Here is a 26,519-nt window from a genome sequence, read left to right as displayed (position 1 = left end):
AAGCAAAGTGGATTATTTTTAACTTCACACTATCCTTCAATCTATCCAGGCATATTAGGATAAACAAAGTCCAAAAATCTTCCTGTGACTCCCAGAGAAAGAGAATATGCAAAGAACAGAGACGTAACACTAAAACAATTTTTCTGATGAAGTAAGGGCTTAGCAATGTTTTTACTATTACAATTTTATTATTATTTATTATTGCAACAGTATGAAGAGGACTCAGAGTGGAAGATAACCACCCTTACCTGTTGCACAATGGTGGTTAGTTCCAGGCACAGTTGAACAATGTTGTTTTTCAGCAGTGAGTATTCTGTCACGCTGACAAATGGAGACCTGTGACAAAGGAAGGATAGGTTCATACACCAGTAAGGATTATAACTGCTGTTTGCAGCACAAGCAGTTGTTAAACAGATTTATGGTTAGTAAATTTGTTTTCATAGAGGCAAATATAACCAGGTTGGCTAGCTGTTCTAATGATTAATCAAGAAAAAAGTCCTAAAATAATGAATGTAATTTTCAATAGCACAGTCTTACTGTTTTTTGGAGTCTTAAGGGGCATTTAGAATATATATGTAATATAGAGATCAGTTCTACAGCACAGAAATGTGAATCACCTAATCCTGACAATCCTCAGCAGCAATTTATACAACTTCTGTAAAATATGCCTTTGAAACAAGAAAGGCAGGAAGGATGTAAACTCGATTTTGGCCAGAACATCAGAAGTTATCACTCTTGTAGAAGGTGGAAATAGAAGCTTCCAAATAATCATTAGTCCAAATTTCCTTTGCACGGCTCATTAAAGACAACATTTCTAGTATGACATCACTCTTTAGCAGCAGTTAGCACCTTAATTCAGAGAGCAAAGTAACGCTTACTTATTCACTAAGAGCTTCCTGCACACTCAAATTTTCTTTAGGCTTTCCAAATTCTAGCTGGCTTTGACCCCATTTGAATTTATAAGAACTGACAAGGTCATAGCCTGAGAGAATATGACTGCTGGCATTAGGTTAGGAAGATGTCGCCAGGATTATACAAATCCTGTGAAGGAGGGTGATTCACTCTCACTGTGATTTCTGAGGTGCCATTTATACATTCAAGAGCATTCAGATTCAAGATAAAGCTATCCATTGCTGTAATTCCAAAGAAAGAGAAACAAAACATAAATGCTCTAGTGCTATTTTATGTTTTAGTTCCTTTCTTTCCACAGTCCAAATTTTAACTGCATTTATTCAGAGAGATACTTTTAATCAAATTCTTATTTTGTAAGTGAAAAAAACCACCACCAGTGGGTGATTGTTGAGGATTAAACACCACCACATCTGTGCTTAATAAAATGATCCCCCTCTTGATAAAAAATCTAATAAGAAAATTTAATTTTCAGACTAAGCAAGCACTGTAATTTATTTTGAATATTCTGAATTGATTTTCTCAACTTCAGCTTTTTTTGTATCTCTTTGATGGCTGAAGGACAGTTCAAACTCCACAATCTTTTCTTCCTTACCCTTCTGAAATTACCAATGATGTTACTACCACTTCTGACAGTAAGATCTCAACTTGGAACAGCACAAAAGTATTCATTTTGCACAAAATGCTATCAGACTGAAAAGAATCCAAAAAAGTAACTAGAGAGTACTACATTTTTCCTCCAATATTTGAGAAATTTGCAGACCAAAATTTAGAGCTAGAATTCCGGAACTCCCATTTTAATATTAGAATAAAAGAGTACAAAGGAAAAAGAAAGAACAAATACAAAACAACCCCAAATTCTCACGCATAAAGGAGATGAAGGAATAGTAAATTACCTGTCCAGCCAGGCTAGTAAGTTCTTGGCAGCACCAATCAGGTCAACTACAGAGGTAAGAAAATCGTTTGGCAGGCGTCTGGAGGCCCTGCCGTCATAATGGCCACTCCTCCTTCTACCCGTTATAAAGTTCTGAAGGTTTTTGGCTGAGGCATTCAGCTTGTGAGACAGAGTTCTCAGGTTTTCGGTCTCCAAACCATAATTCTGAGGGGAAAGAAGATGATACATAATTAAGTGAAATAGTGTATTGTCAGCTCCGTGAACAAAACAGTGAGGTTAAACATTCTGAATGGTATTGGCTGAAAGAATAGGATTGTTATGGATGATGTTAGACTAAGCAGCAGGCTACTTCATTTGGAACATACAGGATGCATCTATCCTGTCACCGTGACAACCTCTGCTGTCATCAACATTCACAGTGTTGGTTGGAGTCCCCAAACCCATTGGTCCGATTAAGTCACTGAGGGGAAGGCAAAAAGAATCCCCACATGCTGAGTCTCAAGGTCCTTCCCATTTTCAAAAAGTGAAGGTGAGCGAGTCCACTCTCCCCTAGCTGCTGTGGTTCAGTGTTAACCAACCATTTGGTGTATTTGTTACCCCGAGAGCAGGTATTTAGCAGTCCCACTGCACTGGATCTCACTCACTCAGATTTGTGTTAGTCCCTCTACTAACTTGTAATAACTTACCCTTAGCAGAACTTCTCTTTTGCTTATGCTGTGAATAAGGCGTAAAACCTGACACGGCCTTGGTGACAGGCTTTTACAGGAAAATTCCTTCCTGAACCCTGCTTGGTGAGCAGCTCTCCCATATGTAATGTAATATGGGAACAGTCAAATCAGGTCAGAGCAAAGCGGTGGTACTCCTGTTTCCAATGACGGCATAGGGAAGAATCTCAGAAAAGCAGGCATGTGGTAACAGCTGTTAGCGGTTTAGAGACTTCAGCCAGTGACAGTGTCTTCATATTTAATAATTCTTAATGGATTTTCTTCCATTGTTCCAATTCTGATGGGGAGGAGGAGGGAGGACGGTTTGAATCTAAGTAAAGTTTTCTACACAGAAGTCCTTTTTCCCTTTTCCCACATTCCTTCATCTGTGTCTCTCCCTTTATCACCAAGCCAATTCCCCACTTAGACCCAGGTAACAAGGACAAAGATGTCTCAGCTCATACGCATTAAATAATTCACTCAATTTCACGTAGAAAGTCTTAAACAGACTGAACTGAACCCAGATTTCTTGCTGCCACAACAGGATGTAGCATATGAAAGAATTTAATGAGCATTTAAACAAAAGCGACTTTTGGAGTACAAATTGACTGCCCACTATTAATTTCAACTATGCATATGTTACAGAGGATGACTGATCATGAATATCACATATTAATTTTTCTGCCTAAATTTCTTCCTCAAAACAGAGAATAAAGCACCATGGAAACTACACAATGTATTGACTAATAACCAGCTGATGAAACAGGAGTGTTTGGAAGTCAAACATTTGGTAAAGTTGTTTGGCCACTTGCAGCTGATACTTAGGACCATGGCTCCTCTGACAGCCATTCTCCCTCTCAGTATTCACTCTGAAAAATAAATCAAGCCCCCTGCCTCCAGCTTGGAGGGCAACCTACAAGGAGTGGAAACACTTTGCTGTCTTAGCTCACTGCAAAGAACTTAGATTTTAAAATAATTTTAACTACTAGGGACAGAATTAACTTCATCATTACACACATATCATGCCTAAAGCATCACAGTCAGTAAGGTTTGGAAGCATCCAGTTTAAGATGGAATAGTGAAACAAATTAAAGTTACATTGGTTTAGCTACAGATGAGAACAATTCTCTTCTCTTACTTCCAGTAATAATACTGTACAGTTAGCAACAGCATCACTGAAGTAAGTCATTCTGTTTTGGAAAAGTTTAAAGTTAAAAAGCAGGTTGTATTTGATATCAGTACGCCATCTATTTAATATCTGCAGCTAATCTTTCTTTCATTAAAGCACTGAAGGAATTGCCTCCCCTGCCCTATTTTCCTCTCAACTTCTCGTGCCAAGACGATGAGTAAGTGGATGTACTGGGATGCCCTTCCCAGCTAGCAACCAGCTAGGCGGTGCTCCATTTCCCCTCAGAAAGAGTTTGATTTTGCACAGTCAAGAACACGTTATAATGATGATAAACCAGATCTCCCTGTTTTTATTTTCAAGTCCAACTTTGCTTATCCCTGTGGAAACAAGCAGAAAATATTTCTCCCAATAATTCATTATTGCATAACAGCCCTGGAAACTGTCAGTTTACATTCAAAAAAAGCCAAGCAGGAAAGTAGACAGTATGACCAGTGAATCTTTAAAAGCCAGTATACTTTTACCAGAGCGTAAATGCCTGAATTTTGAAGACAGTATACTAGATACTAGTAGTGTCATCAACCAGAGCGATCTTACCCAAGTCATTGGAAAACTCACAGGATTGAACAGAAAATGTGTTTGAGGAAATCCACCTCGTGAGCAAGTTCTTTATCTTAAAGTTTATTAACATGCCAGTGGCAACCTCAATTAATGTCAATATAAAATTTAAAATATAGCAAAGCATAGATAAAATATAAAGATAATCAGGAGATTAAAGGAAATTTTTCAGCACAGTAAAAGTGGTGATGCAAGTTAGTGGTTTAGCTGAGACTTAGCAAGACTCAATAAAGGCAAAAAGATAAAAATATTACAAAAGATGACAGTGAATCAGTATCTCTGTAGAAGAGCGAGACATTGTATTCCTCTAAATTTAAGCTTGCCTCAAATCCAAGATCTTCATTTTTAAATGAAGCAACCATAACCAACTATAAATAGGGAAAAAAAGCGGTTAAAAATCACCCTTGAAAGTATCACCTCCAAGCACCTCATGCTAATTTACTGCTCCGCAGCCCACCTCATGTCAGCCCCACACGTTTCTCTCTCCACTGCAACGCCTCATGCAGTCTTGTTTGCCAGGCTGAAGCTGAGATGCCACAAAGCCCCACAAGCCCCACGGTGGCAGCGCAACATAAAATACTACTGAAGGAAGTTGATGGTTGGACTCAATGATCTTAAAGGTGCCTTCCAACCTAGATGATTCTGTGGTTGTATGAAGCTACGGCCCCTTTCCAGCTTCCTTCGTCAGCAGCCAGGGTGTTGGGATTTAAAAGAGATTGTTCCAGAAGAGAAAAGTACGAACAGGCGGGTACGCACACAAATTTGAATGGCATCGATTATGATTCAGTGAGCGTGCTTGAAATCACGGAGAGAAGAGTTGCAGTTCATGATAACCATGAGTAGGTGGGTAGCCTTGTTCTGAATACATGACACTGCAAGTATCCAGATCTCTTCTGTTTCCTGTAGGAATCTCATCTGCATGATGCTAACTGAGCTAATCTCAAACCTGCCAGACTAAATCATTATCACAGCTATCATACCAGAGTTCCATTTTCACAGCCATGTATTCTGCTCTCACTGTGTTAAATACGTGCTGTTATTGTGAGACACACCACAGAAATGGTGCTTCTGAGCCTGTAAAATTCTACCTCCTGGCAGGTGATTTCTTTCTTATACAGTAAATCCTAGATATAATTCCTCTTTTAAAAAGAAAGGGGAGAAAAAAAAAAAAAAAGCCTCTAAAAGGGACAAGAAGGTGCCGTTAACATAGGCAGGACTGTTTTTCATAACAAGAGCAGGGGAAAAAAAAATAAGCAAGGTTTTTTCCATTCCATAGTTTTGTTTCATGATGCTTAAGGTTGCTGCATAGTAATTTTTACTGAATTAATGGAAATGGACATGCAGATTTAGAGAACGAATACTGACTATTAAAGCAACCCCAAATACTGTCTCTCTGGAAGAACTACACAGCCATACCGTTTGTCAAGTTACCATGAAATCTGGATCGTGAAACTGCTTAGTGAGAACAGAAAGTAGACTAAAGTCGACTGCTCTCCATTTCAGTAAAATGGGCCTGACAGGTATATTGCAGGAAGGGTAACTGCCGGAACAAAAGGGCCAAAGTAACAGCAAATCTTCAACACAGGAAGACGTGACTGGGAAATCTATTAAATCTTTACTTAAGCTTCTTCACAGATAGACACTGTTGAAACAGTTAGAAATTCTGTATATCCACTGAATGGAATATATGATAGCTTTATTACCATCACACAAAAGAGTTACATAGAGATTATCTGATTTATACAGTGACAGACTGATTTGGTAGTATATTCTAGGCTGCAGCTCAGCAACTCCTGGACAGGAGTTGGAAGGAAGGATTTCAAGAGGTAGGAATTAAACGCAAATGTGAGATGAGAGCCAGACAAGCTTCTTGTAGAAGAATATCGTTAGCAATAATGCCAAGATGAAGCTGTGCTTAAAGTGACACTTGTTAGAGAGAGATGTAGAACTGACTTGCCTGCTTGCTGTCTGCAAAACACAGTTTTCAATTTTAGCAATTTCATTTTCTAATTCTCTGATTTTCAAACTATTGGTGAGGATTCCGGCCACCCCCACAGTTCGCCTCTCCAGTTTAAGCTGCCTGTTTCCGTGTTCCTAGTGATTAGGGTTATTGTAGGGTAGGAAAAGGCAAGATGCAGGACAGATCGCCTCCAGGGCTTTTGCAGTTGATCTTTCCTTTTTTTTTTTTAAGTACAGAAAAACAGGTGGCTGTTGTCTGAAGCGCTAGAATTCAGGAAACAGGAGAGAATACAGTTGGGTTTTTTTTTGAACAATCTGAAATACACTGTTGTTCTTGCTAGTGCAGAGTGGAAGATACAATGTGAGACAGAAGCTGTTGAATATTCCATATAGTTAAAAATGCATGCTGGAAATTGAAAAATCAGAAATCTGCATTCAAGCAGGTATTTCTTCCTTTTTATGTCATAAATCCAAAATGCAGAAATAGCTAAGTACACTGTGACAATGAACACTCCCGCTCTGTCTGTCACAATTCCAGCTAAAAGGTCTGCTTGTTTTGTACATACATTTTGGTATGAAGCTCCATTTTTAAAAGACACTGCGAAAATTGAGTACATTTTTTATGTCTGACAATAACACCTGTGTTTTTTACATATTCAAAGAAATGGAATGAAAAAAATCTTCAGCTATGGCTTAGGGTGTTTTCATATCTTATTACATGTACGTAATAGCATCACAAATTAGTATTTTATGCTAATAAAACTATCTGTGGAAATTTTAGCTACTAAGATAAAATAGGCCAAATTATTGTAGCAAATATTAAGACAAAAAATAACAAATACAATGGAAAAAAATGGTAAGTTCTAATCAATTTTTTGTAAACACACCTGAACATCAAAAGAAGAGCAAGAAACACCTGCGCTATAAGAAGAGTTTATTTATTCTGTGGAAAAAAACACCCCAGTATCATAGTATCATATTCTTAAGGGTACTAATGTAATAAAATTGTTTTGCTGTAATGTGACACAGAGGTAAAAAACCGTATGCACATTGATATTTATTTGACACAGGAAATAATTTTAGCTAAATAATTTGTACTGCATAAAGTAATGACTTTAACTTACCTTAAAAACAGATTTATTTTTAATTGTAGTAGTTTTTCTTGATGTTTTCATTCACGTAAGTAGTTGGTGTAATACAGGTATAAATATATATAGGAATATGTATAAACACATGGATGTATATATAGCTTTTTCTGTAGGTGATATTTCGAGAACATTATAATTACCACTGAACAGTAAGGTTCAGAGGAATAAAAGTGGGGAGCAGAAGATCCAACTGAGGAGATTAAAGAAAACTCTGATGGAAATTCAAGCATCTTACATGAAATTCACCATATTAAGGCATTTAAACAACATGACCTAAATATTGTGTTACACTCCGATTTTTATCTTTCATGCATAAACTTAAAGAATCCCCACAGTTTATCAGTCCAGCCCTACTGCAGCAGCCATAGCTGCAGGTGTCAGTTTGACACCAGCTCGGGGCCATTAACAGGCGCAGGCAGTAGATGTGCTTTTGCCCTGTGAGTGCCACCCTGCCCCTAAACACCACTGCGCTTAGCCCAGCAGGCTGCTGCCCTGCTCCCCCTCCCAGCCCACACTTAGAGCAGCACATCTGGACTCATGGCACGCTCTGCTCCTCAGGGCTCAGGTTCCCAGTTGCTTTAAGCTGACATATTTGTGAACCGCCACAGAAAGAGGCTGCCATGTCCTCCTGCCCAGCCTCAGCACCATTGTATAGTGAGCAGGATAGGAAATTAATTCAAAAGCTCAATCTTCAGGCACATCTTCCCCACTACAGCTTGGTTTGTGACCCGTTCTCAGATTACACATATATTGACTTAAAGTTTTTGTGGACTTGTAATATCTGATGCAGCTCTGCAGACATGCTCTGCCCCTTTTCTGCTGGGAAAGCAGGTCTGCTCCCTTTCAGGCTGCCTCCTGTTCCCCAGGGACGTGCACTCATAGGCTCTCGGGCGACAGCAGGAGACCTCTCCCCACCTGTCTCCCTGGGGCACGGTTGCAGCGTGGGGCTCTTGAGATGACTAGGAAAGAAAATTCCCTGAAGCAGCTCTGGGCTTTTGGAATCTCCTTTGGGAATACGCAGCGTGCCAGATGGGGTCCCACAACTCCCTGCTGTCTACATCGCTGTGTGTGCTGCTCCTGCAAAGGCTGTAGCTTCACAATGAGAATTACAGCGTTTGTGATAGTATATAGTCATTTCGCACTTAATGAATAAAAACAGGCAAACACAGCCTGTTTAATAAAAGCAAAAATTCAAATAATCATACACTATGATTTTAGCATAAGTAATTCTGACACTTAAATAAAATGAAAACGAACAAAACACACTTCTTAAAAATTCCTTTCTGGAGGTATGTTTTTAAAAGTTAAGAGGCTAACAGAAACCACAGTAGAAACTTAATTCTAAAATAATTGTCCCTATAAACATTTCTTTGATTTCATCAGGTAGAGCTGTTAAAATTCTGTGGTGATATTTTTGTGATACAACTTAAAACTGAAGTTATCAAAACAGTATGATGTCAAAGTATGTGAGGCATTGCATTTCAGTCAGGCGTGTCATTTTTTCCTCTTTAAAAAGAATTTACAAGCTAAATATCTTTTATATGAGTAGTAATTTGAAGGAAGTAAAGTAAATTTTTAATGTAAATCACAAAGGTCCTTCTTTCAAAATTATCTTAGCAAGTAAACAAGTTTTACTATAACATTTAAAATGCTAACTTAAAAGTATTTATTAAACCCTGGTTCCACAGAATATGACCCACTTTAAGTACTTATTACCGATTTCAGATAAAGTGCTAGAAGATCTAGATTGGTATTCTGTGTGACTGAGGTGACATAAATTGAGCTGAAGGAAAGAATAAATTATACCTTGTAATTAGTGTGTTATCTTTGGCAGTGTTAAAGTTCTGCTGGAGTGCTATGCGGATAGGAAAAACAATTACTTGCCTTGCAGTCTGCTAACAGTTACACCTTTGGCATAGCTACTGCTCACAGCATACTGGGGGCTTTTTTTTTTTTTTAATTGGGCTATCACTGTTCTAAACACATTGTATACCTGGTCCTGGGGAAAACGCAGAGCTTAATGGCCTGTGAGCATTTGCTGATTACCGCTGTCTGATGGCTCAGAGCTGAGGTCTTGCTTAGAATCAGAGAATGGTTTGGGTTGGAAGGGACCTTAAAGAACATCTGAGCTCCAGCCCCCCTGCCCTGGGCAGGGACACCTCCCACTAGAGCAGGTTGCTCAAAGCCCCATCCAGCCTGGCCTGGAACACCTCCAGGGATGGGGCATCCACAACTTCTCTGGGCAACCTGGGCCAGTGCCTCACCAGCCTCAGAGTAAAGAAGTTCTTCCATATGTCCCACCTAACTCTACCCTCTTTCAGTTTGAAACCATTACCCCTTGTCCTGTCGCTACCAGCGCTGGTAAAAGATCTTTCTCCATCTTTCTTATAAGCCCCCTTTAACTATTGAAAGGCTACAATAAGGTCTGCCAGAGCTTTTTCTTTTCCAGGCTAAGCAACCTCACTTGCCTTATAGGAGGAGTGTTCCAGCCCTCTGCTCATTTTCATGGCCCTCTTCTGGACCCGTGTCTTTCTTGTACTGGTGACCCCAGGGCTGGATGCAGTACTCAGGGGAGTCTCATGAGCATGGAGTACAGGGGGAGAATCACCTCCCTCTACCTGCTGGCCACACTTCTTTTGATGCAGTCCAGGATACAATTGGCTTTCTTGGCTGTAAGTGCACATTACCATCTCATGTCCAATTTTTTATCTGCCAGTATCCCCAAGTCCTTCTCCACAGGGCTGCTCTCAGTCAATTTATCACCCAGTCTATACTGATTTATACTGGGGATATACTGACAATACTGGGGATTGCCCTGACTCACGTGCAGGACCCTGCACTTGACCTAGTTGAACTTTGTGAGGCTCATATGGGCCCACTTCTCAAGCCTGTCAAGGTCTGTCTGGATGGCATCCCTTCCCTTTAACATATCAGCTGCAACATTCAGCTTGGTGTCATCTGCAAACTTGCTGAGGGTGTGCTCAGTCTCATTGTCTGTATCATCATTAAACAGTATTGGTCCAGTACAGACCCTTGAAGCACACCACGTTACTGGTTTCCGTTTGGACATTGAGCCAGTGACTGTAACTCTTGGATGTGGCCATACATCCAGTTCCTTACCCGTCTAATAGTCTGTCCATCAAATTCAACTCTCTCCAATCTTAAGAGCAATCTTACATGATGCCTAAAACCGTTCTCCATCTAAACCCAACTAACGAAATCCATTAGTGATCATCGGAATCAGCGTACAAGTTCAGGTCTAGAGACTGGAACCTGAAACTGAACACATTCCCTAGGCGGCAAAAATAGGACAATGACTATAATAAAATGCAAGTTTTGACAACACTTAATGAGAAGTTACACAAAATAAATCAACGAAACAGTGTAAGTTTTATGAAGGAAACTCTTTGTCAGATGTAGTTCGTACAGTGTCAGACTTGTCACTGCACAGTAGCGTTTTAATTGGGTAATGATCTTAATCACATACTCTGTGAGCAGAGGAGTGAGGCATCTGAATAAGAGGCAATTGAACCCAACGTGACCTAATTCTCAGAATGTCTTATCACAAACCCTCACTTCTGCACAGTTTAACTTATCTGTCTGTAGTAAATGTCTAGTGGAATTACTATTATAATGGCCATCCCGGTTACTCTGTAGCAAGGAGATGCTGTACAGCACACCAAAATATATTAACACACAAAATTACACCTATTTCGATATTAATCGGGATCAATTTCCCAAATGACAAAAGAAGCCTGGCTTACTAAATAAATGCGCTTTGTATATATTAACACACAAAATTACACCTATTTCGATATTAATCGGGATCAATTTCCCAAATGACAAAAGAAGCCTGGCTTACTAAATAAGTGTGCTTTGTTCTGCATTAGGGAAAGGGAAAAATAGAGGACACGTCTGGATATGTGCTACTTAAAAGTAAAATATTCACTAACTATTATATTTTAAAAATACATAAAATCATAGCGCCTGTTGTTTTGCAAACTATAAACGTATTAAGAAAATACATTCCATCTTAATGGCTGGGGATTGCAGTTCAAGTAAAACATTGACCAAATTTGTTTCAGCTTTTTCTCTAAAGGCTCTTCTCATTCTAAATCAGTAAATTGGCAACACTATATAATGGAAGCAATTCTCACTGTTTAATAACCTCTGCCTATCAGTTTATTATGACAATTAAACTGCAGTATTATAACCTAGTTTATGTGGACAGAACACAATATTTCATAAAAATAAAAGTATTGCATTTATTAATAACTATGGTAATAATATGCAAATATGCAACATCATAATACAAATTAGAGTTTATGATCTGAAACACCTCAATTCCCCCTTGTGCTCCCTTCCATTATAATTACCCTCCCTTTCAGAGCAAATTGTGTCACAATTCTTTCTTGTCTCCCGAGTCTATAATTTGGAACTTGTCACAGCGCTTCTAAGCGCTTCGTACACCTTCCTATTATCTTGTAAATAGATACATTAAGTAGATAGTGCTAAGATTAAATATTTTAAGCTTATTTAGAAACTTTCCATTCTATTTTTAACTTCCAGAAAAAGCTGTAGCATTTCCATTGTAATTGATATGTATAAATGTAATCAAGCATAATTAAGGTGCCTTGAAAAGTAATTTTCTTGAAAAAGCCATGCATTTCTGATTTCACATAAGAATTAGAATATGATAGTCTTTCCTTTAAAAATTGGACTTGAAAAGACCGTAAGACCAGCCACTGCAACGGATTTTTTCAAGAATATGGTATTTAAATAAATTGTTAAAATTATGTTTAAGAGAGTCAAATGACTGGACACCTGGTAAGAGGAACTGAGTTAGAAAAAAGCAAAAGAGGAAGTTATATTCCTGCAGATCTCTCCTCTGAAAACATGAGAAACACATGGCTAGACTGGACCTTGAAATGACTATGGATAAGAGATGAAGAGAAGATTGCAGACACAGTTTGCAGGTTTGTTGTTCATGGATCTCAGAAGGGTCACTGACTATGACAAGACTTGATGCACTATAACTATGCACCTGGCCAAAACTGCACAGTACACCAGTTTCTGCTGTGAAATGGTCAGGACGATCAAGAACGAGCCGGTGTTCTTATCTCCTGCCTAAACATTTTTTAAGTAGCTTTTATATTGTAGCTCTTGCTACAGATCTCTGAACAAACTGCATAAAGCTTTCTTGGTCTGCTAAATCCTAATGAAGTCAACGTGATTTTAAATTGTGTAACATCCAAATAGCCTGCCTAATTGGGTAAGCTTGAATAAACTAGAACATCTTAATGTTTCTGTTCATGTACATATACATATCTATCTATGGGGAGAGAGTGAGAATATATTACTATGGTACAAGTATCTAAACCACAAAAAGGTATGATAAAATTAAATTCATTACATACAGCACAGGCATTTAAAAATGTCCTACAACATTAAACAAATCGAATACCCAAGAATCTCACTGATTATCCTGACAGTGAGAAGTATGCATTTCCTTAAAATGCATTGTAAAAGTATATCTCACCATGCTATGTGGTCACACAATATGATCCAGCACAGCATGACAGATCATCAATGTAATTTTTGGATAAGGTCTGTAAAAACATGGAATTGTATAGACTGCTTATTGCCATCATAATGTCAAGTACAAAGAAAGTACTTTTATGCAAATAAAAATGCCTCGATCACAACATCTGCTCCCAGATGACTTGGGCCACTGGTCTGAGACACTTTGAACATACAGAAGGTTCACTTTCTAATACACCCAAATATATTTTTAAAGATCATGCCACTCTGAGCCTGCTGACTATTTTCATTCAACTGACTATGCATTTAATGTTTTCTCATAATTTCTGAGCAAAACCATAATATTACAGCAGCATGAAATCATGAAATTTTCTCATAAACATACTAACATAAAATGGTGACTGTATCGCTCCATCCGTACGTCATTTGTCCTCTGTCAAGCTGACATCTCGGCATGTTTAATAGCTTCAACGTCAACTCTCAGAACAAATACCACTAGGAACATAAAGCTGTGGCAGCGTTTCTTTTCTGATACACACAAAAGCAAGACCCAAGAGGATGAAGGAAGTTAGTCTATTTTGTGGCTTCTTTTCACATCACAAAATAAATTGTTTCCAATTACTTCACTTCAGTATTAAGTAAGGACTGATCTGCATATGGCTTCAATTAGAAAAACCATATGTAAGCCAGACATCTGTGATGGCTTGACCTCTTCCATATGTGTATGAAAACAAGCTATGCAGAATATGCTGATAGGGGACACTGTGATAAATAAACAAGACCAAAGGATGAGCTAGTAGATATTACCTCCGACAACCTAATAGACCGTGATCGGCTAACTTTTGAAAATGATTACCAGGTAACTGCCTGCATTAGTGGTTACCATGCCTGCAACTGTTGTTTCCCAGTGTGCACCGTGCTGCACGCTACTCCCAATATCTTATGTCTCTCAGAAATACCTGAATTACAGCCAAATTCTTCTTTAAATTTCCTGTTGGCAGTTCAGGGAACTTCACTGGCTTATTTCATGGATAAAATGTCTCAAGTCTACGCTATATGTTTCCAGTACTCTGATCTCTGTTCATGTGCAGTTTTCTTTCTCAGCAAAACTTAATGAAGCCACACGTGTAGCACACTGTTCAATAACCAAAAACCTTTATTATTTGTTAGTAAAACCTTGTGACCAATTAACCTTTGCTATTTATTTAACCATAATTAGTTTGTGAGAGAACCCACCATCCAATCATAAGAAGTCTAATTTTTTCAATTTTTCAAAGTACCTTTTAAAATGAAATATAAGACAGAAATGCAAGATTACAGAGAATAATAAATTCAGTCCATAAGACAAAATTAGAATTTTAAGCAGTAGTGAATTTTTCAATGTTCAGAGAATAAATGGTAGGCTTGCCTTTGGGAAATACAGTGTCAACACTGACCATTTCACTTAGGTCAGACATTTAGTTTAGGTTCTTGCAGAATTGGTAGTCCGTGTAAAAATTATATCAATTCAGGAAAGATGTTACATGTATTCATAACAATCTAGAAAGAAGCATCTAAAAATTAAATTAGTAACAAGATTCTTTTGAATGGGCATTAACGAGAATATGAAGAAATTTAATTTACCTATTTTTATCATGAATTTGCTGAAGGCTGCTCAAGGATTTCACAGTCAACAACAATTACATGAATCTGCATGTGCATACAAACATACTTGCATGGATTTATCTATAACTGATCACAGATAATTACTCAGGAGTTCAGGCAGCCTATAATGATTAATATTGTAACACAGAGGGGTAATGAAAAATAACTTCGTGAGAATTTATGAAAGAAATTGCTCCTTGCAAATGAGAAAAGCAATTTTTCAGTTTTTTTTCCATCATAGGGAAAACGTCATCATTCTTAACTGACACTGACATACTCCCTGCATTTCCTTTGCACAGAGAATCCCTATGGTATAGTGCTTGCTACCAGTGCTGTAGAACATTCATTGCATCGTTCAGTACAGATTTCAAATCAGGATCCTAAAGAAAAATTGAACTATTGCTTTCTGCAAGGAAAAGAAGATTTTGCAAATGAAACACATAAGCAATAAATAAAATTTAATCATTTCCAGTGCAAAAAATCTACAGTCTTCGAAAAAAATTAAAAGCTAATTTTAAATGTTCATAATATTGTTAATACCTAATTATTTAAAATACCATGTAAGTAGTAGTGCAGTTATTTTTCATCAAAAGACTAAGAATTACCAATGCATTTTACGTGGACCATTACAGAGAATTTCTTTAATGTTTAAGACTTTGAACACATGAACATGCCCAGGGCAGGGGGGTTGGAACTAGATGATCTTTAAGGTCCTTTCCAACCCAAACCATTCTATGATTCTATGAATCAATATTCCATTAGCTGGATTCAGTCAATGAACTGTCTTTCACTGCCTGCATATTCTAGTTCTAAGGTTTGCAGTGCTGACACACCACAAGCATAAGTTACTGCAATACTGGCAAACCAGTAGTCATGCACATATATTTATACATTCTGCTTTAAAATCGCAGTGTAAGGAGTAACAAATTGTTCAGTGAGCAGAGGTACTGAAAAGGCCTGATTTTCAATGGTCTTTGTCCTCTTCATTCCCACGTCCCCTTCTTCACATGACTCCCATGCCAATCTGCATACGAATAGAGGCTGATGCCTCAAGCTCTGGGAGTCTGGGAGAGCTACAGCTGAGATGGCTGCAGAGGCCACAGGCACAGACCTGTCATTGGCCACAGGACTGATGCTTCTCCCCACAGATCGAGTGCATTTTCTCCCAGAAAGTCACTGGTTTAGGACACGTGATACATCCCTCTATCCCTCTAGCAACCTACTGACTATCACAGCAGTTGCAGAAATCCTTCTGGGCTTACTGTTCTGTCGAGTTTGGTTGAGATGATTGGCTAAAACTTTCAAAACTTTAATTAGAGGTGCTCCAGGGATGAACTAGTGCAGACATGGGCAACACAGTCACAGAAAACTTCACCTGCTTTGAGAATTATTTACATTTGGATGGTTCTCACACCCAAGTATGTATGGGAATTCAAACAGCTTTGGTAAAGACTTTTAATAAAGCATGCTAAGGCAAAGTTACCAATTTCAGCTGGCTAATCGATTTAAATTATATATTAAAATGTTTAATGCAATACTATATAAATAAATGTTCTTACGTAGCAACACACCAAAAACATTTGCTAGTTTTTGACAGAAAACATAAAAGCCCTCTGAGCTGCAAGTCATGATTTTAGAAAAACTATGTTTTCTTCCATATACCCTGCTTGAAGTATTATTTCTGTTTTTGCAATAAAAGATCAGAATGGAAGAGATACCACTGAGCACTCCAGAATTTAGACCTTAAAATTGGGAGTTTAACTCTTGTACAAAAGGATGGTGTTTCAGTGGCATTTTTATGAAATCACAGCATACTTTGCAAGATCTGTATTCTTATGCTTTACTGAATGGAGCAGTAACTTTTCAAAATCTCATTATGAGAACAGGCCAACAATTTCCAGACGTGTTTATTGTGACAATGATTTGAAGTCAGCAGTAAGAATTATTTAATATGAAGCATATATCTGTAATGGTCTCATACATATGTATAACACAAGACAACAGCAGATAGAACTGAAAAGTTACCAGTATCGAAACAGCACTTTTTTGCCACTGCTTGTTTTCCCCTTCGAACAAGGATAAAGGCAATCTAAGCCACTGACATGAGTCTTGTTTTTACAAGTCAGTGCACACATGGATGTCTTCGCACAGTAAATTAACGTGGATTTGCATCAACAACCAGTAACTATGTTTCATGTCAGCCAATAAAGAGCAGAGGAACGATGAATTCCCACTGTCAGAGCTGGACTATATACAGCCACAGAAAAGTTTTAATCGGTTCCAAAATTTAATGCATCTACCAAAAATTAACAAAACCTTAAATGTAGTCCACAGACAAATCTCAAAACAACATGTCTGACTAGATTTACAAATTTGGCCAGTGTTTCTGCACTGTCCAGAATCAGTGATATTTCCGTAGCTCTCAAATTCTAGAATATTGACCCAAACATTCCTATCAAGATTCAGTTATCTAAGCCAATTTTCATAAAAGTTTCACTGTACTTAATTTTGCTGTATACTTTTACATGAATCTGGACATTTTGGCTATAAAGCTTCAGAAATGCCAAATCAGTGCCCCCTTTTACACAAATGAAAGACACAGTTGCTTAATGTTAAGCACTATGTAACGTAATACTGTTATGTGAAAAGCACATTTACTAAAGACATTATATTCTGTAGCCTATGGCATTCTATATAAAAGCCGGGACTCTTAAAATAAGAGGCTATGGCAGCTGACCATTTTATACATGTGTTTTTGTATGACAGCATTGCCACTAGTATTATAATGTAATAAATGTTACAAAACCAGAGTGATCTATAACCTGACTTGCACCGATTCCCACACTACAACTCAGAGCTTCATTCCTTGAAGGTGGTCAAACACTCGGCTCTGATTCCTGTATTTACAGTCTTGCAAAAAATTGACTGCTCACTTTCCTCAAGGCCCTGTGGAAACAAACACATTCTCAGCTCAAAGTCCGCCACAAATATCATGCAGAAATGGAGAAGAAAAAAAAAACCAAAACAACAAAGGTGTAAAGTACTATTTTATCTCAGAGATTAACGTTTGTGGTAGCATTGATGAGAATCTCTCACAAGATTGCTTTTTGTGGCAAACTTTAATCACACTAATGTTACCAGAAGCAGTGTATAAATCTAGCAATATATTTTATTATGAGGTAAGAGGTGACACGGGACGAATATTACAAGCATCTTTCTTTTTAGTTCCTTTAGCCTAGAAAAAAAAAAAAGAAAACATGAGTCCTCTGCTGCACAGCCCACGGCCTATTCATGTGTCACTACCAGACTATTCCATACACTTCACATTGAAATTCTAGGGAAAGTAATAATTCATATAAATTAATTGGATATGTCAATTCTAATTAGTCGACAAATGCTAGGTAAGAGTCCTTAGGAGACCACAGTATTCTCCACATTGCTGCAGACAAATCAAGTATCCACATCTTAGCTAGTCTGTGGCTTGGGACACAAGAAAGCTTACACAGAGCAATTCACAATATTGGAGCGAGGCAGCAAGGCAACAAGGTTAAAAAACAAAAGCTGGCCTTCCTGCTTCTTGCTGCCCACTGCTTTTGGCAAACTAGACTACTCTCAATAAAGAATGCCTTCCGAAACACAAAGAAATCAAAGCAAAAGAAATAATAAACATTCACTAAACATTGTCACGTGCAATGTTATGGCAGCTGGTTTCAACAGAAACAGCCACGAAATGGAACAGAGTGTTACTATGTAGGTTTTTCATTTATCATTGTGCAGGGAAAAAGGGAACATCCAGAAAGGCTGAAATTACAAACAAAAACATTGTCTTCCAGATCTAAACCTCAGAAGAAATCTAAATGATGTCAGGAATGACTGTACCATTAACATGCTCTAAATCATAGGTAGAACAATATACACAAATTATAATGTATACAACACTATTTGGATTGAATTTCAGCCAGTATTTTCTCTCTTGCCATGGTCTACAGCATCGGACACATGTCGTTTTTCAGCACAGTATCATTAGCTTACCTATTCATTTGCATAAATTTCTGCTACTGCATTGACCTAATAAGTAACGATACCATTTAATTACACATATTGCAGTGTGCTGTTCTCCACCAGTGAGTGAGAGTAACTCACAATATGGAAAAGAATAAAAAAAAAAATTCAGGAATACCTGAATGGGACCATTTCCAATCTGTGTTTGGCTACATGACATGCAGAGACCTCATAAGCACAGGGTTCTGTGCCTTCATCAGAGGTTACATGGCCTTGCCTACTGAGGCTGCTGTACAAGACGATAAATTCATATAGGATAAAGTTGTCAAAAGAGCCCACGCCTAAGTTTCTAGTGCAACTTAACATACAAAACACAAATTCATAAGTCGCCTAGGTTCTAAGTTACCCTTAAAACAATCCTGTGCTTGGGTACCTCTGAAAAATTTACTTACAAAACTTTTATACTACCATTGGTGGTACTGCTACAGTATTCCAAAGTACTCTTACTGTTCAATCAATAGTCTTGGAAACCGTGTGCTATTATGGAACAATCGGTGTAGGGGTAGTGGTCCTTGAAGAGAAAACTGAGAATCCATCAAGAAAAATTCCCTCTCCCTTGTTCTCTACTTATATCAACTCACTATAGCTGCCTCTGCATCTGGTAAGGGAACACTGGGTGATTTCACAATTAAAGAATCTCATTTGTACTAGGTAGTCACCACAAATAACATGCAATTACATTCAAGGTTTTCCTTTTTCAGCATATCAGTTTAGCAGGACCTTGAATGTCTTACTTCTTATCAGTAAGACAAAACTACTATGCACTCACATGTGTAAAGAACCTGTGAACAAAAGTACTTTAGGCTACTGTGAACTGTTTGTACAAGCTTACAAATTATCTTCCTTCAATGTCCTGATCCTAAAAGATTTTTTTAAATGCAAACATTGGCAACAGACTTTAAAATGAGAAAAAACAACAGACAATCCGTAAAATAGTTTATCAAACTACACAATTTGAAAGGCTAAAAAAGAATGAAGCAGCTAATTAGACTAAGCAAAAGATGATACATCCTGTGTAATATGTGGAATAGTTAGCTAACTCATTCAATAGTATTAATTCAGTGGTGTGGCACAGCATAATAGACAGCACTGGACTGTCAAAAGTTGAACTTCTTTTCCAATTGAGATTAATAAAGCTCTTTGGAAGCATATATGCTTGTATAGACAAAAGTAATGTATGTGCCAGGTTCCTCATTCAGAACTGAGGAGATGGAATATCTCTTCATCTCTCACTAAGAGAGATGGCATTCCATTTCAAACAAAGAAAATTTATTTCCATCTATTTTAAGTATCAATATCTCAATAAAATGAAGAATTCGGTCTAGAATAATTACCTTTGAATAACCTTTGAAATATGGAGAGAAAAATATGTATCTGGCATATCAAGTGACTTGTTAAAAATGAAACTTGATTACATACCAGATAAAGTAAGAAAAAAACCTTCCCAATATACTCACAGGATTGACAAATCAAAAAGCAGAATGAAAGACAAAGGATGTCAAGAGAGATCATTGTAGGTATGGCCATTAAAAAGTAGCATAAATTTAAGGAAAACTTGAATAATTTTAATTCAGAAGAAACAATCTTATCAACAGATACAGAGACAGCTGTGAAAGAGTGGCTGCTTCGTTTTCAGCATGGCATACTTCAAAATTAATTGTTGCAAACCTCTTTCCATCTGACCAACTATTGCTGTTGTAATTTTGTTAGAGACTCCTAATAAAAAAATATATAAGAAAAATGCTAGAAAAAAACCCAAAGCATATGTGTTTGGTAACTATGCCCCATACGTTGTTTAAAGAAAGTAGTAAATATGCAAGCAAATTAAACTCACACCAGTTGTTATAATCACGTTGACCCACAGGTGACTTTATGTTGCCTTCCAGCAGAAAAACTATCATGCTTGGCTTGGTAGCTTTTGCAGTAACTGCAGAGAGAAATTTTCTAATCTTTATTTCTCCTTGAATGCTATCACAGCACAGTGGCTAATTTCACTAGCTGAATGCCTATGAATTAACAGTACTTTTAATTACTTTAGATACAATCTATATTTGAGCATGCTTTTCATTTTACATTCATTTTTCTTCCATTCATTATCAAAGTCTTCCCACTAGGCTGTTTATATTTTAATTTATGTGGGCTTTAACAACATACTGACTCCAATACTGTCCTAATTAAATTAAATTTACTTGCATGGATTTGAACAGCAACCCATGTTGACCTCAAAAGTGCTCCTTTTTCCTTCTTTCCAATATATTTTACTATCAAAGAATTGTTTTCCCCATGCCCTACTACTTCTTCAGTCAGCCAACGCCTTTGTGTAACTAGTCCTCCAATACATTTCCAGTATTTCAGCTATAATAAAATTACAGTCCAAATCCTAAATGGCCTGCACTTTTTAGTCCATAGACGTTAGTTAGGTCACTTCAAATAAATAATTACAGAGCAACTTCTGACCACACAAGTAAGAAAGGATTTTGATTTTATGATACTATTTTTCTCCATAGCCATCATTCCTAATGTTCTTCATAATTAAAACACTATTCAAAAATGTCTTTCTGGAATGTCTTCCCCTCAAAGAATTGAAGCTGAAAGTATGGCTGACCTATGACTTTTCCTTTCATAGCACATAAATTCAACCCTGAGCAATCCCAAGAAAGTGCTGGTACTTTCCCTCCTACAGCGAAAGATACTCTCACCTTTTGCACTGCAATTTTACCCTTTAAAAACCAGATTATTCCAACATTTTAAATTATTTAATTTTTAAAGTAAAATACTTCTGTATCACCATTTTGCCACTTCTGTTATGCACAGGTGTACTGAATACTTTTTATTTTTCCCCATTTACATTTCCGACATCTTTCTTCCCTACTGCAGGTTGTCTTCTTCCAGTGTGGAATCTTTTCTGGACAGAATTCTCATCCGTAATGCCTAGTTAAAGAAAGCTCTGAATTCAGCTTTCTTTTAGAAGAAAAATTATGATCTGTTACATTAGTAACATCTCTTCTGATTTTATTCAGAAGTAATATGATGGTTTGAATCAAATAACCAAGACTTAATACTAGTTGGGGTTTTTTTCATGTTTATCTGTGAAAATTGGGTATAAAAATATATCAAAGGCAAATGCGTACTAATAAACCTTCCTTGCCTTTAATAATTTGCATTTGAGAGTCCAGTTAATACATGGGTTAGGACAGAACCCATAGATCTTTCTTCCCAGCTTAGGGAAGAAAAACCACAGAAGGTGCCTCCTTTGTTTTCTCTTGCACTTAAAACCTTAATTATGGCTCAGCATTTAGTTACGTATATGCTGTGTAATGGTTTGCATCACTATGATAGAAGCAGAGACATTGCTCTTTGATGTGTAACCCCAAACAACTACTCCCCACGCCCCCAAACGCAGTGGGCTGATGGCCAGGCCCTTAGGGAGCGCATATGGGAAATATGGCATCACAACATGCACTTTCAGTATGTTCCAAGAGCTTGAGCAAAGACAGTCAAATTTCTCTTGGTTTCCTGAAGCAGCGTAGCTGTTCTGCAGCTAAACTCATGACCAGCGTGCAGCTGAATTCCTGATGCATCACTGATCCTAAGCTTACCTGAGAGATTTCTACAGTACATTGGAGATGCTTCTGTTTAAAGCGTTACACAACCCATCTAGCTGAGACAGAGGGGAACATCCTGCTAATACTGCCTGGAAGAAATAGGTCACGTAAGTTGGACACTGCCAATTGCCAAACAGAAATCAATTAAGAAATCCATGTACGGAAAAAAAAAAAAAAAAAAAAAAAAAAAAATCAATGCTCATTGACATGGCCCAGTGAGTGGATGATATGCAGAGTACAAAGTAGTACTGACATATATTGATAGAAGCAGGAATGCAGCTATCTGTGATCCAGACAGGAAGAAAATACAGTGTGCATAGCATCGTGGATGTTCTGCCGGCAAGGAACTGGGAACACATGCCATGCTGAATGGGGCAAATGGAGGGACTGAACAAACTATTGCTCCTGCTGTTACCACACATCCACATGTGGAATTTTAGACCAGATTGTTTGAATTTATGTTTCCCCTCAATTCTTTTCATAGCAAGCTTTGAAAAAAAATGTTGAAGTATATGTATATATGAATCTAGAAATCTACTTAATTTGTACTCTGTGCACCCTGTCCATACATACAAACACGCATACAATGCATTAAGTTATGGACATCTTACTGACTGGGGCTGCATTCTACCTGCCCCTAAACTGTATTAAGTTTGCTTAGAATGTTCTTCAGGAAATCAGGGGTAAAATGACATGCTCCTTAAAACATTCTGATTCAAATAATTTCTTTTAGGTTAGTTCTTGTTTAGTGGCATAAGCAAAACACAGATACACCTATACCCTCCTTTTTTAAAAAAAAAATATTACTTTTTAAATAAGTTTTTTTCCTCTGTTTTTTTAAACTAGCTAGTCTAAAAATCAATTACTGTGATGAACTCCAATTCACAGTTTTTACTGATTACTTAACCAGCAGTCAGATTTTAGTGCAATAATCTATTAGTGTTTCAAGATTTAGTACAGAATAAGAATACAATTGTAATATTTTAAAAGTATATTTCAGTTGTTAATAAAGGCAGCATCAGGTCTCCTATCATTCAATTATTTTCATTATTTAAAAGAATTAAGAGAAATTTTTAATGATGCTTTTTGGTTACATAGATTAAAATTCTTATAAATTATTACAGATTAAAATAGATATTATACTCAGTCTTGTAAAACTTTTTCACTTGTGATCCTTGCTCCATAAGAAGCTGCAAGAATTGAATAATATGTTGTGCATAGCAGCAAGGCAAAAATGTCAGAAGCGAGAGAATAACCCCCAAGAGCAGAGCCGCAGGCAGTGGACTCAGCAGAAAACACATGGAACGGGCAGGAAGATAAAAATTTAGAAGCAGGGGAAAAAAGAAACCCCATACCAAAAGAACCAGGCATTTTAGAGAGAGTGAGAAAGGAAGGGTAAAGGCTTAAAGGCAGGAGGCTAAATAAATGATACCAGGAGCTGGAAAATCCCTATTCTGCTTTAAAAGAAAAAACAAGGTCATGACACAGAACAGTAAGAGAAGAGCTGCGCTACTGACCAGCAGCAGGGCCAGCATTTAAGAGGTACAGTTTCTTTGTATAAAAAAGAAAAAAAAAAAACCAAACACAAAAAAAAAAAAAACCCAAAAAATCAGCAAGGGTCCTCCTGGTGCGCACACTTCACTGAAAGGCATTCTGTTTCCAGAGGAAACTTCTTGGGTCTGCTATTTCTGACTCGTGTCAGGGCATATAGCACTGCATCCTTCTTTAGATAACATAACATTGTGGGATATTTACCTTCCTTTTATGTGGAAAACAGTTTCAGAGGAAAAACTCTGGAGTTCAATTTTGTTACCAAACCACGGGAGTTTTCTGGGTTATGCAGTATGCACCAGTTTGCAGGTATGGCTGCATCAAGGCCGAAATCATCTCTCTGATTTGACATATATGTTATTTAGTTTGGAAGAGTAGATCTCAAGCTACATTAAGTGTATTTTGTAATTAGAGGTACTTGTAAGAAGCGTATGCATAATAAAAGGGACATCAGACTACTTTTTTCTTACATCAACTGCATTTTTCCTTCTTGCTTTCTATCTTACTCCTAAGTTTCCCTGTTGGAGACAATTTATCATACCAAAATCCCACAGGATAACTTAGTTTGTGCAAAAGCAGAACTCCTGACAAAGAAATAAAGTACTAGGACTGTCTTATGTAACTTACCTACTTAATTTTACTACTTTTTTGTATTTTCAATATCCTTTCCCCTGTTCACCTACACAAAGTTATTTTTTATTTTAGAATTAATTTAATACATTGCATTTTATTAGCTGGTAGAAATTAAATAACAGAGGAAAAAATAATTTTCTGATATCAAGTACTTTGTTAAAAGGCTAACTAAATTAATAACTTGTTACATGGAAAAAAGCGTTCTTCCAAATTTTGATGCTCGCAGGTTCCTAAAAAAAACCCCACCTTTAAATTGACACACGTCTGTACTTTCAAGTCAATTTTATCATTCCAGTCTTATCTTAAAGCTCATTCTAAACAATCTTCCAGTCTAATTAGCATTACCTTCTGGCTCCTTAGTACCATCCTTTTGAAGGCTGGCATGGTTAAAACACTCAGGTCTACTTGGTTTAGTACAGTGTGGCGAATGTCAGTGAAATACGAGGGCATATGGCATATAATTACAGAACCATATGGATGCCAGCAGTGATAGTCAACAGTATTTGAATGCAAGACCAAGAAAGTTAGAGGAAGAGCAATAAAAGACAATAGTACATAATCATAAAATGCATATATACTTTCTTTACAGCTGAAGGAAGCCGGTACATATCTGTCCCTTAATGAAGCCAAGTCACTCTGTGTGTAGAAGCATATAGCTGTGAGTGCAGTCTACATTATTTTCATTTTGATTTGGAAATTTATAAACCCAGATTATTAAGATGAGCGATGCAAGAAATGACTTACCAATGCACATAGCAGATCAACTGCTTCCAGTATCAGTTCTTGGTGGCCAATGCGAGTGACTCCCAATTCCTCAAGCTCTTGGTGAGTGATGTGTAGCAGCTGTTCGCCATTGATCTTTTCTCTTTCAAAATTTTTTATGTATTGTTGGAGACAATCATCAAGGCCTATTTAAAAAAGCCAACAATGCATATTCAGAGAACAGAGACAAAGAGTCATAATTCCGTAATTCAGAAATATAGAAATTTCTTGGGAATACAAGTATAGTTCCTTGTTTGGATCTATTCTGGACAATTTGCAAAAAAAATTTTAAATTATATAATTTACCTATATATACATATATATGTATAACTTACATAGTATAGCGCATACTACTAAAGAGAAAAGCTTATATTACTGGCATTATTTTCAAAATTCTTAAACATTTTAATATTAATTTAAAACCTTCATGGTACTTATTAGGGAAACAAGGGGAAGGACAAAGAAGCACAGAGAGTGACATTATAGAAAACCTTTTCCTTATGATGTCAAAGACCTAAATATAAGTTTAACTTATGATTAAGAGCATATTCTTCCTGATATTCATCGAAGTCATACGGTGTGGCTATCACTGATTAGTAAGAGTGGTTTTCAGGTTTAGTAACCACCTACACTAATTGCTACACCCAGTGCCAATTTTTAACTTTTTTTTTTTGACTACCTAACTTTCCAAAACAAAGTAACATACAAATGGTTTTGTTACAAAACCTTAGATTAATAATACAGTTTTGCCCACGCACAAAGAATTATTCCATTTGTCCCTGAAACTTGGTACGGTAAGATTAACAGATTCAGTAGCTGCCACGTTATTCTGTTTTTCAGGGCAGAGAAGGGACTGATTAACATCACAACTTGAAATATTTTTCATTCCTCCGAATCTGTTTCGGAACCACAGATGCTTCAAGTTCCAGCTAGAACAATTAGTTGAACACCAGACTCTTTGCTATTGAAAGATACACAAGGTGATACAGTGTTCCCTCAAGGACTCTGCCTAGAATTGTATTAGATTCAATGAAAACCTCATATGCATATGATTTTTGGAGACCTACAAAAATTCAGCTTCAATAATTTCACCTACTAAGAGTAAGTAGAACACTGATTGTCAATTATTTGTCCTACAGTGAAGCAGGTAAACGCAAGATCCATGAAAAGAACCAATAGCCATAAGCCACAGAAGTAATCAGCTTGGGCATTTAAGGAAGATAAAAGCTTTGCAATATCAGAACTTCTGCATGCAGCCTTCTATTAAATACACATGAACTTACCAGTATGGTTAAATTAAGGAAAAAAATGTGTAGGCAAGCACTTAAAAAACCACAATGCATATAAGGAAAAGGAAATAAG

At 37.2% G+C, this 26,519-nt stretch overlaps 1 protein-coding gene across 1 annotated transcript in view; it reads right to left on the bottom strand.

Annotated features, from left to right (window-relative positions):
• The window catches only part of LOC141464290 (connector enhancer of kinase suppressor of ras 2-like), a 213,283-nt gene that overhangs the window by 113,536 nt on the left and 73,228 nt on the right, over window positions 1-26,519 (bottom strand). The window contains exons 3-5 of the mRNA XM_074147092.1: window positions 25,140-25,303; window positions 1,806-2,008; window positions 249-336 (exon numbers count right to left, since the gene is read on the bottom strand). Coding sequence (XP_074003193.1) covers window positions 249-336; window positions 1,806-2,008; window positions 25,140-25,303 — 455 coding nt within the window. The remainder of the gene's footprint in view (window positions 1-248; window positions 337-1,805; window positions 2,009-25,139; window positions 25,304-26,519) is intronic.

The sequence above is a fragment of the Numenius arquata genome, chromosome 5 (genome assembly GCF_964106895.1).
Source record: "Numenius arquata chromosome 5, bNumArq3.hap1.1, whole genome shotgun sequence".
NCBI lineage: Eukaryota > Metazoa > Chordata > Aves > Charadriiformes > Scolopacidae > Numenius > Numenius arquata.
Note: the sequence above shows the minus strand (reverse complement) of the source record. Positions and strands in the feature narration are given on the sequence as shown.